The sequence below is a fragment of the Myotis myotis genome, unplaced genomic scaffold (assembly GCF_014108235.1).
Source record: "Myotis myotis isolate mMyoMyo1 unplaced genomic scaffold, mMyoMyo1.p scaffold_m19_p_19, whole genome shotgun sequence".
NCBI lineage: Eukaryota > Metazoa > Chordata > Mammalia > Chiroptera > Vespertilionidae > Myotis > Myotis myotis.
This window is the reverse complement of record NW_023416323.1, coordinates 42,564,129-42,582,057: the sequence shown is the minus strand read 5'-3', so window position 1 is coordinate 42,582,057 and position 17,929 is coordinate 42,564,129. Positions and strand designations below refer to the sequence as shown.

The window sequence follows — 17,929 nt, the reverse complement described above, 5'->3', positions numbered from 1 at the left end:
TCCGCTTCTAGGAGCCTAAGTCTCGCGTACTTATTGGCCCTTGCCTCAGCGTACTGGATTGACAGACCGAGGCGCCAGCCAGTCTGTTCTCGGAGTGGGAGAGGGCGGGGCGGGGCGGGGAGGCGGGGACTCGCTCGGAGCAGGAAGGAGAAAGCCAGCGGGAAAGGGAACCTGTCTGGAGTTTGTGAGGAACCGACGAATGGAAGGCGTGGGAGCCGCTCATCCACGTCGGTTAGCTTCGGCGCGTGCCATCGGGGTGCGCATGCGCAGAAGGAAGGCCACGATTGGTGTACGGGGCGGTCTCACGTTCCGCCCCAACCAATCCGGGCGCGGCAGGAGGGTGGGGCCTGGCCGCCACTGGCGGGCGCGGCGTCCGCGCGCGGGTTTCGTCTCTTCCGAGCTGTGCGCGCGGGTGCTTGTCGTCGGTGCCATGGAGTCGGGGCTGCTCCCCCGTCTAGCGCGGCGCCTGGGCGTCTCCGAGCCCGATGTGCTGAGGTGAGCCGCGCCCCTTTCCCGCAGGACTTGGGCCGGCAGCCACCTGGAGGAGGTGTCGAGCAGCCACTGTGGACCCCGCGGAGCTGCTGGCCCCCTGGGTGCGCGGCGGCGGAGGGCGGGAGTCGGAGAGCTTCGGTCGTTCCTCACGTGCTTCTCGGGGGTCTCTTTGCCGCGGCGCAGCCGACCGACGGGGCACAGGCCCTAAGGAGGTCGCGGTGTTGGCAGGAACTACGGACAAGACCCAGCTGGGTGACGGCCGGGCCGGGGGTGGGTGTCATTTGCGCTGAGACCCGAGTGACAGGAGGGGCCCGAGCGGAGCGGCCAGCGCCAGAGCGCTGATCGGAGGGCCGGCGGGATCCGGGGGGAGACGGGAGGCGGGTGGCCGAAGCGTGGACGGCGGGTCGGACCGGAAGGGGCGGGGGGCGGGGCTTGGAGGGAGACCTCCCGAACTCGGTTTCATCCGCCACCGCCGCTCTCCAGGTGCGGGGCCTGCACCCGCGGCGCGGGGTCCTCCTGACACCGGTTGGGGAAGCAAGTGCTCGCTGCCACGCACGCCCACCGCGCAGAGGCGCCGGGAGGAGACCCGCCTCTGCCTCGGGCATCGGGGCTGGAGGACCGCGGGGCTGGAGGAAGGAGCCGTGGTCTGGCTGTGGGTGGCGCATGCGGGACCCAGGAGCGTCAGGACGAGAAGGGCCGTGTGGGGAGGAATTGGGGAGCCGGCTTTGCCTGCAAGCGGTGCGTGAGCACCGTGGTGTCTGGAGCCGCCGCGCCCCGTCCTCCCCAAGGGACGTGCGTCGCCCTGGCCCCACGCGGACTTGCAGGGGAGACGGGCTCGGACCCGGGCGGCACTCTGCCTACCGCGGATCCGGGCGAGCGATGGGGCAGAGTGTTCAGGGGTCTGTCGCCCTTGTGCCCAGGAAAGCGGAGGAGCACCTGCGGCTGTCGCGGCTCAAGTGTGGGGGCCTGTCCGCGCGCACCACGGAGACCAGCAGGGCCGTCATGTGCCTGGACCTGGCGGCTTCCCGCCGGAGCTGCCCCCTGGACCGGGTAAGCGTCCCCCCGAAGGTCTACCCTACCGCGCATGTCACCTTCCGGTTGGACTGGGCCCCATCAAGACTCTTGTGTTTTAGTTTTCCTGACTCTGCTGGATGAACTTTAACTCCGTTTTGTCAAGTTGGAGGGAAAAAAAATTATTTTTTTGCAACATTCTCTTTATTATCCAATTTCCCTGGCCGGCCCGCCTGTCTTCACCCAGGGCCACCGGCCCTGCCTGCTGCGGCCAGCATCCTCCCAAAGTGCATCCCTTGAAACCCGGGTGTGTCTTTCCTTCAGCATCAAGGTGGCAGGGGAATCGGGAAGTCGGGGTTGAAGCCAGCCCTCGGCCCCACCTGTGTCTACCTCCAGCGCCCTCGCCTGGGGGGTGAGAATGCCCCTCGCACTGTGCCGTCGCGGGTTAAGCCGTGCCCTGTGTGAAACGCACTGAGCGCAGTGCTGGCACATAGCCATGCGCTCGTTACACGGGGGCATTGAAAACACCCTGGCCCGCATGGGTAGCTCCCCGTTACCATCAGCCGCACCAGCTTCTTGTGAACAGACTCCAAGCCACACAGTTCCCCCAACGGACCCGGCACTCGAATGGCCTGCAGTGGTCGGCAAACTGCGGCTCTTTGGCCCCTTGAGTGTGGCCCTTCCTAAGCCTTAGGAGCACCCTAATTAAGTTAATAACAATGTACCTACCTATGTAGTTTAAGTTTAAAAGATTTGGCTCTCAAAAGAAATTTCAGTCGTTGTACCGTTGATATTTGGCTCTGTTGACTAACGAGTTTGCTGACCACTGGCTTAAGGCTTTGTACATGCAGCAACTTCTTTCCATGGGAACACCCTCTGGCGGGCACCTGTTGGACCTCCACGGCCGCCTTGCTGGGACCCCCTTTGTGAGGACGCCCCCAGGCAGAGCTGGTTCCTCTCCTGGTTCCCCTCTTCTCTCCCTGTCCCTCCACACGCCCCTCCCCTCCCCAGGCTCCCCTCCTTGTTCCCGTGAATTGCACGTTAGCACCCTTGTTGAAACATGGGCGGCTGTGCTTGCACCCACTGTGCTCCGGCAGCTCGGCTGTAGTGACACTGCTGCTCTGCGACTTGCCTGCATGTGCCCGGCCGCCTTTCTGAGGTGTGAGCGCCTCGAGAGCCCCACTTAGCTCCCCGACACGGTCCCTCGTGTGCGGGACTTAGGACGTGTGTGTGCTTCCCTTTCGAAGGCTTACGCAGCTAAGCTCTCCGGTGTGAACCAGAAGACGTACCAGAGCTGCCTCAAGTCTTTCGAGTGTTTGCTGGGCCTGAATTCCAGTGTCGGGATACAAGACCTGGCCGTCCAGTTTAGCTGCACGGAGGCCGTGAACTTGGCTGCGCAGATGCTGCAAAGGTAGGAGGTGGAAAAGGCCTGGACTGGAAATCAATGCTGATCCATAAAGCAAAGTCATCCAGAGTTCTGTTCACGCAGCTTCCAGTGCCAAAGGCACCAAGATGCTGAAGTGACAGAATGCGTATCTCACATTAAGTAGCCTTTCCACCTGATTTGCATCCCCAGTCCCCGCGAAACACTATTTTCTAACAAGGAATTCTGCCAACACTGCTCTCCCTCAGCTATGAGTCCAGCCTTCCACAGACACAGCAAGCAGACCTCGACTTGTCCAGGCCGCTGTTCACCACCGCCGCCCTGCTCACGGCGTGCAAGTAAGTGTGTCTGCGCATCCAGAACAGTCCGCCCTGGCCCGGCCAGCGTGGCTCAGTGGTTGAACGTTAACCTATGAACCAGGAAGTCACGGTTCGATTCCCAGTCAGAGCACATGCCCGGGTTGCAGGCTTGAAATCCTCCCTGAAATCAGTCAAAATACATACTTATAGTTTAAAAATATCTTCAACCAAACAACTGTACTGGTCTGCAGAACAATAATTTATCAGTTTTCTTTGTAGGATTTTAAAGCTGAAGGTGGATAAAAGTAAAATGGTAGCCACGTCTGGCGTGAAGAAAGCCATATTTGATCGGCTGTGTAAACAGTTAGAGAAGATCGGGCAGCAGACAGACCGTGAGTACCAGTCCCGCGGCCCAGGGTGTGTCGTGTGGGAGCGTAAACCTGCCGGCCAAAGCCCAGGGTTTCCAACCTTGCGAAGCGGCTGCTCTGGATTCTGCGTTTATTCTGCTCCAGATCCGTTTCAGCGAGGAAGTTGTTTTATTCTGTTGTTCAGTTAAAGTAGCTCAGTAACTTCAAAAGCCTGGGACTCTCCGAGTCCCCCTGCAAGTGGAGTCTCTGCCGTGCTTCATGTTGGAGGCCGGCCCGCACACTGGAGCTTCCGGCCCGCACACTGGAGCTGGAAGAGCAGGGGTTCGCAGGTCTGGCGAGAAGCCAGAGAAGAGACCAGGGCAAGCTCGCTGCCTTCTCCCTACTCCTAGTAGTTGACCAGGCGAGGAATCTGGGTTTTATTTGTCATCCAAAAATCGCCCCAAGCCTGGCCAGTGTGGCTCCGTGGTTGAGCATCAACCTATGAACCAGGAGGTCGCTGGTTCGATTTCTGGTCAGGGCACATGCCTGGGTTGCGGGCTCCATCCCCAGTAGGGGGCAGCCAATCCATGATTCTGTCTCATCATTGATGTTTCTCTCTCCCCCACTTCCCTCCTTTCTGAAATCAATAAAAACATTAAATTTTTAATATGCCCAAATACTGACGTTGAGAATAGGAGAAAGTTAACCTGACAACACTTCTTCTTTCTTGAAGGACAGCCTCGAGATGCGGGCTCCCCACCCCAGAAGAGACGGAAGACGGAGGATGGAGCTCCGGGAACGGGTAAGGCGTGCTAACTCCGATGGACGGACGGGGTTTACTGCGGCGAGCGCCCTGCTGCTCGGTTACATGCCTAACGGGCATCGGGTCCGTGAGGGCACAGCTATCGCTGGACAGCGTGGCCTCCAATCCGGCCTTGCCGCCGCCTGGCTGTGGTTTAGGGACGTCACTTAATTACAAAAGGGATGAAGGTCCTTAGTATCGGCACTCACTCCTAGCGTTGCCGTGAGGGTTGAAGGAGGTGGTGCGGCTTCGGTGCCTGTCAGGCACAGGTGAGTGCGTGGCAGGGTGTCTGGGATGCTTGGAGCAAAAATCCGGTGTGTGAGCTGCTGCCTCCACTTGGCGTTCCAGTCAGGGTCACGTTCCCATCAGGATCACGTTCCCTGTGACCCCAACAGTGGACACTTGAAAGAAGCTTACTTTCTTCTGAGGTCATTTGTAAACGTAAGACTTTGAAACGCTTTGGAAATTTTCTCTCGCAGAAAGGGAGAAAGTGGAAGAGGTCCCACCTAAACCACAAAGCAATGAAGACCCGGCGCTGGATTACGAAGAGTGGAAAAGGAAGATTCTGGAAAACGCTGCCAGAGCACAGGAGGCTGGGGCGGAGTGAGTGCAGAGTGCTGCCCGAGTGTGCCCGCGCGCCTGCGCCAGCAAAGGTGCCAGTGCCCGGAGTGCTGCTTCCACTTTAAGGACAGGACCTCGGACCGCGCCGTAGCGGCAGGGCACCAGCCCGGGCTGTTCCGGGCAGCAGGCTGGCCCCTGGCGTGGGCAACATTCACCAGATCAGCCGCAGCCCGGTTGGCACGGCCTGGGCCCCGGGCCTCACCCTGCACGTGGAACTGGAGCCGCTTCACTCCACGTCTCCTCTCCTGGCCTAGGAAATTCAGGCCGATGGACTTACAGGTTTTACTTAAGTTTTTGTCTAGTTTCTTGGATGGACTAGATCCATCTAGGTGCAGCCTAAGGTAATAAATACTGTTTGTATGTGTCTTCGCGTTGCCGTTATCATCAGTGGGGGCCCTGCTGCCCCCTGTGGCGGGAAAGAAGCCGGGAGGCGGGACGCTGAGCCGACCCGGCGTCAGGCTGCCTGGGCCCCGCCCGCCTCCGCCGCTCCCCGTGGAACCGTGAACACTCTCGTCTGCTCACTTGGAGGAGCGGAAAGCACTTCGCACAGGGCCTGCTGTGAGGGAGTGTTCAGTAAATACCACACTAGAGAGGCACAGCGCTCTCCCACAATGCAGTGCACACTCCCGCCACACTGAAAAGCCAAATGGACAGGGTTTATTTCCTTTGTTATCCACACCCTGAAAATCATAACCTTATTAGGGTCTACTTTAAACCACAAGGGAAAGGGCCTTTATGAAGATAGGTTGGTTGCTATGGGCTCTCAGTTATCACACATAAAATCAGACATGATTTTAACTAAAATTAAGACCCAGAGGTCTGGCTGGTGTGGCTCAGTGATTGAGTGGTGACCTGTGAACCAGGAGGTCACAGTTTGATTCCCAATCGGGGCACTTTCTCGGGTTGTGGGTTTGATGCCCAGTACAGGAGGCAGCCAATAAATTACTCTTTTTTTCTTTTTCAAACATATTATTGATTTCAGAGAGGGGGAGAGAAATACTAGTAGAAACATCAGTGATGAGAGAGAATCATTGATCGGCTGCCTCCTGCACGCCCCCTTCTGGGGATCGAGTGCGCAACCCAGGCCTGTGCCCTGACCAGTATCAAACCCAGGACCCTTCAGTCCCAGGTGGACACTATCCACTGAGCCAAACCAGCTAGGGCAGATAAATGATTCTCTTCATTGATGTTTCTATCTCTCCCTCTCCCTTCTCTGAAATCAATACATTTGTAGCACATGGTGGTAATTATTTTGATTATGTGGATCGCAGTAGGCACTTGGTTACTTCTTAAACTTGCCTCAAAGCAACGTTGTCCACGTGCCCCCCTAGGGCAGGAATTCTTCAGCTAAGTACACACACCAACCAAGGAGAGAACTAAAAATAATCCAGGAAAATTAAAGCTTCATAAAGGCTTCAGAACATCAGATAAGGGAGGCGAAAATCCATAGTCCCTCTCACGGGTGTGAGCGTCCAGGGGACTCCGGAGAGGAATTGTTCTGGTTAAAAATAACAGCAGCCCAGCCCCTGGCTCAGTGGCTGAGCGTCAACCCAGGAACCCAGAGGTCACAGGTTTGATTCCTGGTCAGAGACATCACATGCCTGGGCTGCAGGCTTGATCCCCACTAGGGGGCGTGCAGGAGGCAGCAGATTGATGTTTATCTGTATCCCTCTCCCTCTCTCAAATCAATAAAAAAAAATATATATTTTTTTTTAATAAAAAGCAAATGGAAGAAAAAAATAAAATTTGGTAGCCAAAAGATTCTCTGTTTGCCCTGTCCGATACAGAAGCCGCTAACGACACGTGGCTATTAAGCACTCAGAATTAGCTCCTACAACTACAGAAAATCCTAGTTTCCTTTTAATTAAATGTCACACAACCTGAGTCTGTTTCCGCAGTGAGTTTTATGAAATCTGAACACACATTCGGTAGGTTGGTGGAAACCCAGCCCAGAGCGGAAATGTGTTTCAGTGTGACCCCTACACCGCCTTGTGGAGACTTAGGAAATAATCTGAAGGACCTCAGGAATCGTCTTTCTGTTGACCACATACCAAGTAACACTTTCGCTGTGTTGTGTTCAGTAAGTCACAGATTCCGTTCAGCGGGTTTTCCCTTTGAAAGGAGCTGTGAGAAATGTCCCCGTTAAGTGTGGCTCGTGTTAAACTTCTGCGAGACTTTGCTGCTGTAGATCCAGGGAACTCACTGCGTTCTTCTGGGGACAAGATTGGGGGCACCGCGAAGAAGCCGAAGGCCCAGGGGCTGAGGCCCATGGACCCACTAGCACTGAAAGGTGTGCTCTAGCGCGCCCTCCGCAGGCTGCCCTCGAAACAACATCTCTCAGGTGACTGCTGCTTCAAAAGCCAGCACTTGGCCAGGTAAGTCCCTGTTCCCTCGTCATGCGAGGCAGGTCTCCTCTTCCGACGGTCACCCCCTGGCCAGCGGGCAGCAGGCCTGGACATGCTGGCCTTGGGAACCTCAGTTCCCGGCCAGACCAGGCCCCTCCCCACCCCCAGGTCTTCTGCCAGAAACAAGTCTATCTGGACAAAAACCCTCAAAGGCTGTGACACTGCTGCTTGGCTAATTAACACCTCACAGCAACGCCTCCAACTGGAACCGCTGACCCGAGAGGTCGTGGGAACAGCACAAATCAGGTTAGATGTGAGGAGGGCAAAGGACTGTTTGCTTTTGACTAAGAGCGTCTCCTGTTTGTCATTCCATAAGTCGGTTAAACGTGTGCCTTCGCTTCTCTCCACCGCGGAACGCGGCTGCACTCTCCTCTCCCACACACTCACCAGTTTCCTGGCCCCCGATTCATACCTGAGGGGTGGGGCAGAGGTCAGCACAGGGCATACCTGAGGGAGACGGCAGAGGTCAGCACAGGGCAGAACAGGAGAGGGGGGAGGTGGGTCGAGGCTTTAAAAGCACATTCCAACCCGCCCCTGTGGCTCCGTGACTGACCATCGACCCATGAACCCAGAGGTCAAAACACATGCCCAGGCCGTGGGCTCAATCCCCTGTAGGGGGCATGCAGGAGGCAGCCAACTGACGCTTCTTTTTATTATTATTTTATTTTATTGTTAGTCCTCACCTGAGGATATTTTTCCACTGATTTTTAGAGAGAGTGGGAGGGAGAGAGACACATCTATTGGTTGCCTCCTGCATGCGGCCCGACCAGGTTGGGACTGAACTTGCAACCAAGGTACATGCCCTTGACCGGAATCGAACCCGAGACCCTCAGTCCAAGGGCTGACGCTCTATCCACTGAGCCAAACCGACTAGGGCCAGCCAATTGATGTTACTCTCTATTCCACTTCCTTCTTCTCTCTCTAAAATCAATAAAAACATTAAGCGCATTCCACTTGACCCTTGTCCTCTTTCAGCCATGACGGCCAGTATATTTCAAAATTTCAAAGACTAGCAAAGGATGCACGTTTCCATTCTCAAAAGGGAGCACAAGTTAAACATGTTAGAGGAGGGCGGCACACAGCGCGGGTCGGTCGGACAACAAATACAGCCTGGCCCGGCCCGGGGATCGGAGCGGCAGGGCTTCCCTGTGCCCAGGGAGACCCGCGGGCCGGGCCACTGAGCGAGCCCCTGAATCAGAGCGCGCTCCGCATCCCACCCGCGCCCCCCAAAGCGGGGGCCCCTGACGAGGAAACACAGCATTTCACACCAGCGGGCTCCCACGGCAGCGAAACAGTCCTGACGTCACCGTCTTCCAGCCACGCGTCACCCACAGGGAAGGCCCGGCCGGAACCTCTCACAAAGTTCCTGGAAGCCGGCTGAGCCCGAGGCCGGTGATCCATGGCCTCCGGGCATCCCCGGGCCCCCGGAGCGGCTCGGCCCAGGGGCAGCGGAGTCCAGTCCAGGGTCAGGGGCAGGTGGGAAATTTCCTTAACCTGTTGGCAGCAGTCACCGCGTGGAAATGTTTCTTGAGACCAGGAGAGAGAAAGAAGAGGAAAGAAGCAGAGCTTTAGACCCGCTGTTTTAAGGAGAACAATAAAAGGACGCAACGCAAGTGAGGCACTTGGGTTCTTTACATCTGATCACCTAAAGGGGAAAACAAGATCCTAGCAAACGGCAAGTCGAACGGTCGCATGACTTCCAGGGGCCAATTGGAGCCAGGGGGACGTGAGATCACGTGTTATCCCCAGAACAGAGCCCACCGGGCATCTCGAAGTCAAAGCGGGTTGCGGACCGGAATTTTTGGAGTGAAACCAAACGTCACAGGAAACAGCAGAGCACTTCAGCCTGGGAAGCAGACGTGATCTCTCGTTTCGGGTGTGAGTACGTGACTAGCTCCTTCTCGGGCTAACGTGCTTTCTTTCTGGTTTTATTTGTTTTTTGTTTCGCTTTTTATGATATTTTTATTGATTTCAGAGAGGAAAGGAGAGGGAAAGAGAGAAACATCAATGATGAGAATCATTGATCAGCTGCCTCCTGCACCTCCCCCCCACCCCCCCACCCACTGGGGACTGAGCCTGCAACCCAGGCCTGTGCCCTGACCGGGAATCGCACCATGACCTCAAACATGTTTTGGTCATAGGTCGACGCTCAACCAGTGAGCCACGCTGGCCGGGCTGTGTGTGCGTGCGTGTGTGCATGTGTGTGTGCGTGTGTGTGTTTAACAAGGCTCTGAGTTGGTATCAAACTGTTGGAAATACACTTTCCTGCACAACAGAGGTTTCTAGGACAGACTTTACGTCCCGGGTACCAAAGCTCTGCTGTAAACAAACCACCAAACTCTGAAACGGGGCTTTCCCGCCGCCATGTGACACGCGGAGGAATCCGGGCCCTCAGCTGCCGTGGTCACTGAGCGCTGTGCTCCGGCCTCATCCTGTCACCCCCAGTGTCCACGGAACACGGACTAAATGCCACTTCTATGCCCGGCACTGGCGTCTGTGGCATTTCTTCACCGAAACGAACAGTTTGGACATAAGAGGGTTGTTGTTGTTGTTTTCATTAAACAATCTTTCTATTTTGAATCAATTTGGGCATGGAGCCCGGCCGGCGTGGCTCAGGGGTTGAGCATTGACCTATGAAGCAGGAGGTCACAGTTCCATTCCCGGTCAGGGCACAGGCCCGGGCTGTGGGCTCCATCCCCAGTGTGGGGCGTGCAGGAGGCAGCCATCAACGATTCTCTCTCATCACTGATGTTTCTATCCCTCTCCCTTTCTCTCTAAAATCAATCAAAATATTTAGAAAGGAAGGAAGGAAGGAAGGAAGGAAGGAAGGAAGGAAGGAAGGAAGGAAGGAAGGAAGGAAGGAAGGAAGGAAGGAAAGGAGAGAGAGAGAGAGGGAAGGAAGGAAGGAAGGAAGGAAGGAAGGAAGGGAGGGAGGGAGGGAGGGGAAGGGAGGGAGGGAGGGAGGAAGGGAGGAAGGGAGGAAGGGAGGAAGGAAGGAAGGAAGGAAGGAAGGAAGGAAGGAAGGAAGGAAGGAAGAAAAGGATGGAGAGGAGGGGCACCTTCCACTTCCGCTGCGCCAGGTACTTCTGCAGCAGCAGCTGGGACCGGAGCCGCACCTGGGAGCGGGACGCCTTGGCGGGCAGGTGGCTCAGCCACGCGTGTTTCAGGCACTGGGTGGCGCTCATCCTGCAGCTGCGGAACCAAGGCCGGCGGTTAGCGGGCGCGGTCGGGTCAGAAGGCCGTGCGCCTGCGCCACTCGCAGTCACGGTACCTCTTCTCTTTGACCAGCAGCTGGGACACGAAGTCCTTGGCGTCCTCCGACAGCCCCTCGAAGGTGTCCGCCTCGAAGTCCCAGCAGCAGTTCACGATGAAGTTCATGGTCTCGGCGTCGGTTTCCCCCAGGAACGGGGACAGGCCGCTGAGTCTGCGAGGACAGAGGGGACCGTGGGGACCGTAGGCGGAGGCCACGTCTGCCCACGCGGCGACGGGACAGACGGTCCTGCGAGGCTCACGCAGAACCAGGGGGAGCCGAGAGGCGCCACAGAGAAACCGCCGGCTCCGGCTCGGAGGGGAGGTCGGGGCGCGGAGGGAGGTCGGGGCGCGGAGGGAGGGCTGGGCCGCGGAGGGGAGGTCGGGGCGCGGAGGGAGGTCGGGGCGCGGAGGGAGGGCTGGGCCGCGGAGGGGAGGTCGGGGCGCGGAGGGAGGTCGGGGCGCGGAGGGAGGGCTGGGCCGCGGAGGGGAGGTCGGGGCGCGGAGGGAGGTCGGGGCGCGGAGGGAGGGCTGGGCCGCGGAGGGGAGGTCGGGGCGCGGAGGGGAGGTCGGGGCCCGGAGGGGAGGTCGGGGCGGAGGGAGGGCTGGGCCACGGGGGCAGCACGTGCGCAGCGACCTGGGCCCTCGCCCTGAGGTGGGGAGTGGCCGGCCCACCCGATGCGCCCATCACCAGGCGCGCCCATCACCAGGCGCGCCCATCACCAGGCGCGCCCATCACCAGGCGCGCCCATCACCAGGCGCGTTCGGTTTAACTGAAGCAGCGCAGCGTCTCTCAGGCCCGGCCGGAGGCTCAGGGCTGAACCCTGACCAGGAACCAGGAGGTCACCGGTTGGATTCCCGGTCAGGCACATGGCCAGTGCAGGGCGTGCAGGAGGCAGCCAAACGATGATGTTTCTCTCTCTCTATCCCTCTCCCTTCCTCTCTCTCTAAAAATGAATAAAAACATATTTGAAAAGAATAAATAGCCCTGGCCGGTGTGGCTCAGGGGATAGAGCATCAGCCTGCAGACTGCAGGGTCCGGGGTTCGACTCCAGTCAAGGGCACAGGCCCAGGTTTCGGGCTCCATCCCCAGTAGGGGGCGTGCAGGAGGCAGCTGATCAATGATTCCCATCATTGATGTCTCTCTCTCTCCCTCTGCCTTCCTCTCTGAAGTCAATAAAAATATTTTTTAAGTAAAAATAATAAAAGTAAATAAATAAAGAGCTTAGCGTGTCTCTGAGGCAGCCAGAGGGGTTCAGATTCTCCCCAGGCCTCGGGAGCAAAGGCAGAGAGGCAGGGCACCCCCAGGGGCCGGCCTGGGGCCTCAAACTTCCCTGCCTGGCCCAGCACACGGTGTGGGGACACGGTCCCAGTCCCGCCGTAATGACAAGGCCGGGGCAAAGCATGGCTTCCTGGGCCAGGAAACGGCGGGGGACGTCCCACAGAGGAGGCTGTGCAGTCTGGGCCCCATCTGCCAGCCCAGCCGCCCCTGCCTGGGAGCACCGGGGAGGGGCGGGTCAGTGGTACAGCCCAGGGTCCCACCCTGCCCACCCCTCACTGCACCCCCGCCCACCTGCACAGTCCACCTGCCTGTCCTTGGGGAGAGCTTTCAACCCAGTGGATCCAGAAGTTCAGGAATTCAGGCCCCTGGGATCAGCCCCCCAGCCATAGCTGCTTACAAGTTGGTGAGCAGCCCTGGTCGGTGTGCTCAGTGGTTAGAGCGTCAGCCCGCACACCGAAGGGTTGCTGGTTCCATTCCCGGCCAAGGGCACATATCTGGGTTACAGGTTCGATTCTGGCCTTGGCCCTGGTCTGGACCAATCAATGTTGTCTCTCTCGCATTGATGTTTCTCTCTCCTTCTCTCTCTCTCCTCCCCTCCCTCCCATTCTCTCTAAAAATCAATGGGAAAAAAATATCCTCGAGTGAGGATTAACAACAACAACAAAAAACCTAAAAAAATAAAGGGTTGGTGAATAATTACCCCGACCCCTGGGTGGAGTAACTCTGAGGACGTGTGTACATCAAGCATGTCAAACTCTCGGCCCGCGGGCCGCATGCCTCGTTTATGTGGCCCCTGTCGGCCTTGGAGTTTGACATGCTTGGTGTACATGACAGATGCCGCCTCAGGGAGTAAAGCGTTGCCCACGGGGGATATGACCCGCTCACTGCGGCCTTCCACCTCGCCTCCCACTTCTCCTGTGTCTCCTGCTCACGCCCCCACTAGCCGACTCACACTCCAACTTGTGCTGCCGGAGGACACCCGCGCTAGGACAGATGCCCCCCCTCCCCGCCCCGCACTCACAGCATGTAGGTGATGACGCCCACACTCCACATGTCCGTGGGGAACGAGACGAACTCGTAGTTGACGACTTCGGGGGCCAGGAACTCGGGCGTGCCGAAGTTCACCTTCAGCTTCTCCCGCGGCTTGTACCTGGGGAGGGGGATCGGCTCAGGTAGGTGCGGAGGCTCGGACTCATCCCGGTGCGGGCCAGGCATGGCCGGACCCCACATGCGCCCACACACGGGGTTTCCTGGGGAATCCTCACTCCCCGGGCCCCAACCTCAGGCTTTGCTGGGTCCCCAGGGAGAACTGGAAACCACAGCCCCCCGCTCTAGGCCTTTGCCAGTGAGAAGGGAGAAGGTGAATATAGCAGGAGCGCAGGCTGGGTGGAGGCTGGGTGGGGGCTGGCTCCGTGCTGGGTGCAAGTGTGGGGCAGGGGGTCTATGGGAAACCTGGTTCTGCCCCTCAATCTTTCTGTGATGTTAAAACTGCTCTAAAAAAATAAAGTGTTGCGGAAACCGGTTTGGCTCAGTGGATAGAGCGTCGGCCTGCGGACTGAAGGGTCCCGGGTTCGATTCCGGTCAAGGGCATGTACCTGGGTTGCTCACATCCCCAGTGGGGGGTGTGCAGGAGGCAGCTGATCGATGTTTCTCTCTCATCGATGTTTCTAACTCTCTCTCTCCCTTTCTCTCTGTAAGAAATCAATAAAATATATTTAAAAAAAAATAAAGTGTCAATTAAAAAAATGTAAAAATCAAAAATTGGCTGAGTTGTGGGTAACCGTGCCCAGTGAGCCAGAAAGAGTCCCAACGGATTCTAAGTGCCAACAGACCCCTTACCTTCTGGCCAGCCCAAAGTCAATGATCTTTATTTGGTGTCCTGTCTGGTTGACACACAGTATGTTCTCCGGCTGGGAGAGAAAGGGACGTCTGCTTAGGGCCAATCACCAGCTAAGAAACTCAGCAGCTCCCCCACTTATTTGTCTAGAGGCCTCAGCTTCCCAGCCTCCCAGGGAAATGAATGGCTCAGGGCAGCCCTACAGGGAGGGAGGAAGGGAGGGAGGGAGGGAGGGAGGGAGGGGGGGAGGGAAGGAAGGAAGGAAGGAAGGAAGGAAGGAAGGAAGGAAGGAAGGAAGGAAGATGGATGAATGATGGATGGATGGATGGATGGATGGGTAGATGGATGGATAGATAGATGGATGGATGATGGATTGATGGATAGATGGGTAGATGGATGGATGATGGATGATGGATGATGGATGATGGATGGATGATGGATGATGGATGGATGATGGATGGATGATGGATGGATGATGGATGATGGATGGATGATGGATGGATGGATAGATGGATGGGATGGATGATGATGGATGATGATGGATGATGATGGATGATGGATGATGGATGATGGATGATGGATGGATGATGGATGGATGATGGATGGATGATGGATGATGGATGATGGATGATGGATGGATGATGGATGGATGATGGATGGATGATGGATGGATGATGATGGATGATGGATGGATGATGGATGATGGATGATGGATGGATGATGGATGATGGATGATGGATGATGGATGGATGATGGATGGATGATGGATGGATGATGGATGGATGATGGATGGATGATGGATGGATGATGGATGATGGATGGATGATGGATGGATGATGGATGGATGATGGATGGATGATGGATGATGGATGGATGATGGATGGATGATGGATGATGATGGATGATGGATGGATGATGGATGGATGATGGATGATGATGGATGATGGATGGATGATGGATGGATGATGGATGGATGATGGATGGATGATGGATGGATGATGGATGGATGATGGATGATGGATGGATGATGATGGATGATGGATGATGGATGGATGATGGATGGATGAGGGATGATGGATGGATGATGGATGATGGATGGATGATGGAGGATTGATGGATGGATGATGGATGGATGGATAGATGGATGGATGATGGATTGATGGATAGATGGGTAGATGGATGGATGATGGATGATGGATGATGGAGATGGATGGATGATGGCTGGATGATGGATGGATGGATGGATGATTGGATGGATGAATGGATGGATGATGATGGATGGATAGATGGATGGATGATGGATGATGGGTAGATGGGTAGATGGACGGATGATGGATGATGGATGATGGATGGATGATGGATGATGGATGGATGATGGATGGATGATGGATGGATGATGGATGATGGATGGATGATGGATGGATGATGGATGGATGATGGATGATGGATGGATGGATGGATGATGGATGATGGATGAGATGGATGATGGATGGATGATGGATGGATGATGATGGATGATGGATGGATGATGGATGGATGGATAGATGGATGGATGGATGGATGGATGATGGATGGATGGATGATGGATGATGGATGGATGATGGATGATGGATGATGGATGGATGGATGGATGGATGATGGATGGATGGATGATGGATGATGGATGGATGGATGATGGATGGATGATAGAACTAGGAATGAAAGCCAGGAATGAAAGCTCTCAGAGCCGAGGGAGCAGCAGAGACGTGGGACCCCGGGGCCTGCCCGCCACGCCCAGGTGGAGCCTGACCTTGAGGTCCAGGTGCAGGATGTAGTGCTGATGGAGGTAGTGCACACCCTCACAGATCTGCTTGGTGAACAAGATCACGTCCAGTTCAGTCAGGTGGTACTTCTCATCCGTGATCCGGTCAAAGAGTTCTCCCCCGTCCACACTGCCAGGGCAAAGGGAGAGGCAGGCACCGGACTAAGTGAGGCTCTCAGAGACCTCACCTGCCCTCAGCACCAACCCAGGAGTGAGCCCGAGGGTGCCGCTGTCATCTGGGGTCTCATGGGGACCTCTGCTCTGGCCCCGCCCCAGCCCAGGGTGCAGGTGTAAAAGGAAGTGGCGGCCACGGGGGAGCTGGGTTTCCTCAGTGTGGACAATCGGGCTCACGTCGGATGCCGCAGGCCAAGGCTGTAACCGCATCTGCCTACGGGGGCCCATTAGTGTCTATAAGGGAGAACCCCAAATGGGCACATCAGCCCCCTTTCCAGCCGGAGGCACAGGCCCAGCAACACCAGATCTGCAAGAACAGCCAGAGCCCTGGCCCGTGTGCTCAGGTGGTTGGGCACTGTCCCTTGCACCAAAGGTCGCAGGTTCGATTCCTGGTCAGGGCACATGCTTGGGTTTCGGGCTCCACCCCCAGTAAGGAGTGTGCAGGAGGCAGCTGATCGATGTCTCTCACGTCGATGTTTCTCTCCCTCTCTCTCCAAAATCAATTTTCAAAAAATATTTTTAAAAGAAAAGCCGTACACCTAGGTTTTAGTGTGAATTTCCCGATTTCCAACTGCTACCAACCAAATCAAAATCACTAAAACTTGTGCCGGCCAAACTGACCTACCCCGCGGGTCAAGTCCGGCTCACGGCCACTGCTTTGTGACAAATGGCCTTGTCCTCCACGCTCCAGGCTGGAGGCCCAGCAGAGGAGGTGACGACGTGTCTGGGTGTACCAGGCGGGGGAGCGGGGGGGTGGGGGGGGCAACGTTGCCCAGCTCCAGGCCCAGCGCCGAGCCGGCTGGCAGCGCCGCCGCGGACACTCACCACTCCATGACCAGCGTGCAGCTCTGCTTGCTCTCGAAGGCGTCGTAGAGCTGGATCAGGTTCACGTGGCTCAGCTGGTTCATGATGGCGACCTCGTTCTTCACATCCTCCTTAGGGAGCCGGAGCGGAGGGGAGTTTCCAAAATCAGGTCAGGAAGAGGGGCCCGTGGCACCTCCCAGGACTCACACATGGGCACACGTGCCCCCCACACCCTGTTTCCGGCTCTCACAACAGGCCTCCTCGACTCACCACCCAAACCGGGTGCTTACAATAGGAGGGGCCTTTGTCAGACCCGCCCATTTCACAGATAGGGAGCCTGAGGCCCAGGAAGGAAAGCCGGGAGTCAAGGTGACCCGCAAACTGGGGCGTGGGAGTCGTGGAAAAGAGGCAGAGCCCATCCACAGGGGCCCAGTGGTTGAGCATCAACCTAGGAACCAGGAAGTCAGGGTTTGACTCCTGGCCAAGGGCACAGGTCTGGGTTATGGGCTCCATCCCCAGTGGGGGGCGTGCAGGAGGCAGCCGATCCATGATTCTCATCATTGATGTTTCTTTCCCTCCCTCTCCCTTCCTCTCTGAAGTCAATAAAAGCATATTGCGGGGGGTGGGGGTGGGAAGGGCAAAGGAGGCAGGAAAGGGGAGGGTTTCCTGCTCAGCACGGAGGGTCTGGGCAGCTGGGGCCCAGGGGCCGAGAAGGACGTGCTGAGCCCTGAGCCTGATCAGAGGCCGCTGGCAGGGCGGCCGCTCACCCGATCCTTGTTGCTCTTCACTTTGATGACCTTGGCCGCCAGCGCCAGGCCCGTGGACCTCTCCGTGCACCTGTGGACCTGGCCGAACCGGCCCCTGCAGACGACACAGGGGCTGAGCGCCCAGGAGGCGGGCCCTGCTTTCGGTCCCACCCTCCCCCACACACGCCCAGGGGGACCCGTGTCATCACACCCGCTCCACATGGGCTCCCTAAAACCTAGACCAAAACTGCTTCACCCCGCACCCCCAGGCCGCGCTGCACCCCAGGGAGCACCCTCTCCCACACCACCAGCCAGCTTCACTGGAGGACTCCCTCTCACCCCCCGCCCCCCCCCCCCCCGTCCCCTGTCATGCGGCCCTCCTGTCCCCTCCAGGCACAGTCCCCCTCTCCGTCCTGCGCTCCAGGGGTCCTCCTCACCCCGCCCTGGGGACTGTCCACCCACAGCCCGGCACAGCCCACCCAGCCCCTGAGACCCACCCGCCGGCTCTGAGGTGTCGCTGCCCCCCTCCTGCGCCCGCCCGCCCGCCCGCCCGCCATCACCTACCCGCCCAGGACCTGGTGCTGGCACACGGCATAGCCCGCCGCGGCCGAGGCCTCCTTCAAGCTCACCACCCGGTGCTCGAACGGGGCCGGCGGGGCCGGGCTGTCATCTGTT

General features: G+C 57.4%; 2 protein-coding genes across 11 annotated transcripts in view; one reads left to right on the top strand and one right to left on the bottom strand.

Annotated features, from left to right (window-relative positions):
- The first annotated feature begins 57 nt into the window (after positions 1-57).
- On the top strand, positions 58-5,321 carry ORC6 (origin recognition complex subunit 6). 3 transcript variants are annotated; one of them, XM_036345759.1, is made up of 7 exons: positions 128-495; positions 1,413-1,542; positions 2,751-2,914; positions 3,136-3,225; positions 3,466-3,578; positions 4,272-4,335; positions 4,815-5,321. In XM_036345759.1, the coding sequence occupies exons 1-7, from the start codon at positions 200-202 to the stop codon at positions 4,843-4,845; spliced, it is 888 nt and encodes a 295-aa protein (XP_036201652.1). In that variant the 5' UTR covers positions 128-199; the 3' UTR covers positions 4,846-5,321. The 3 variants fall into 3 exon arrangements, with proteins under 3 accessions (XP_036201653.1, XP_036201652.1, XP_036201651.1); XM_036345758.1 differs by having other exon boundaries at positions 132-495; positions 4,267-4,335; XM_036345760.1 differs by lacking the exons at positions 3,466-3,578; positions 4,272-4,335; positions 4,815-5,321 and having other exon boundaries at positions 58-495; positions 3,080-3,455.
- Positions 5,322-8,032: 2,711 nt separating this feature from the next.
- The window catches only part of MYLK3 (myosin light chain kinase 3), a 36,831-nt gene continuing 26,934 nt past the window's right edge, over positions 8,033-17,929 (bottom strand). For 4 of the 8 annotated variants that reach the window (XM_036345730.1, XM_036345725.1, XM_036345728.1 and 1 more), the window contains exons 5-13: positions 17,819-17,924; positions 17,276-17,369; positions 16,530-16,639; positions 15,519-15,660; positions 13,732-13,802; positions 12,914-13,042; positions 10,633-10,785; positions 10,421-10,553; positions 8,036-8,887 (exon numbers count right to left, since the gene is read on the bottom strand). In XM_036345730.1, coding sequence (XP_036201623.1) covers positions 8,828-8,887; positions 10,421-10,553; positions 10,633-10,785; positions 12,914-13,042; positions 13,732-13,802; positions 15,519-15,660; positions 16,530-16,639; positions 17,276-17,369; positions 17,819-17,924 — 998 coding nt within the window. In that variant the 3' untranslated portion in view covers positions 8,036-8,827. Of the gene's footprint in view, positions 8,888-10,420; positions 10,554-10,632; positions 10,786-12,913; positions 13,043-13,731; positions 13,803-15,518; positions 15,661-16,529; positions 16,640-17,275; positions 17,370-17,818; positions 17,925-17,929 lie in introns of all 8 variants that reach the window. The other 4 variants (XM_036345722.1, XM_036345726.1, XM_036345723.1 and 1 more) reach the window with 4 other exon arrangements.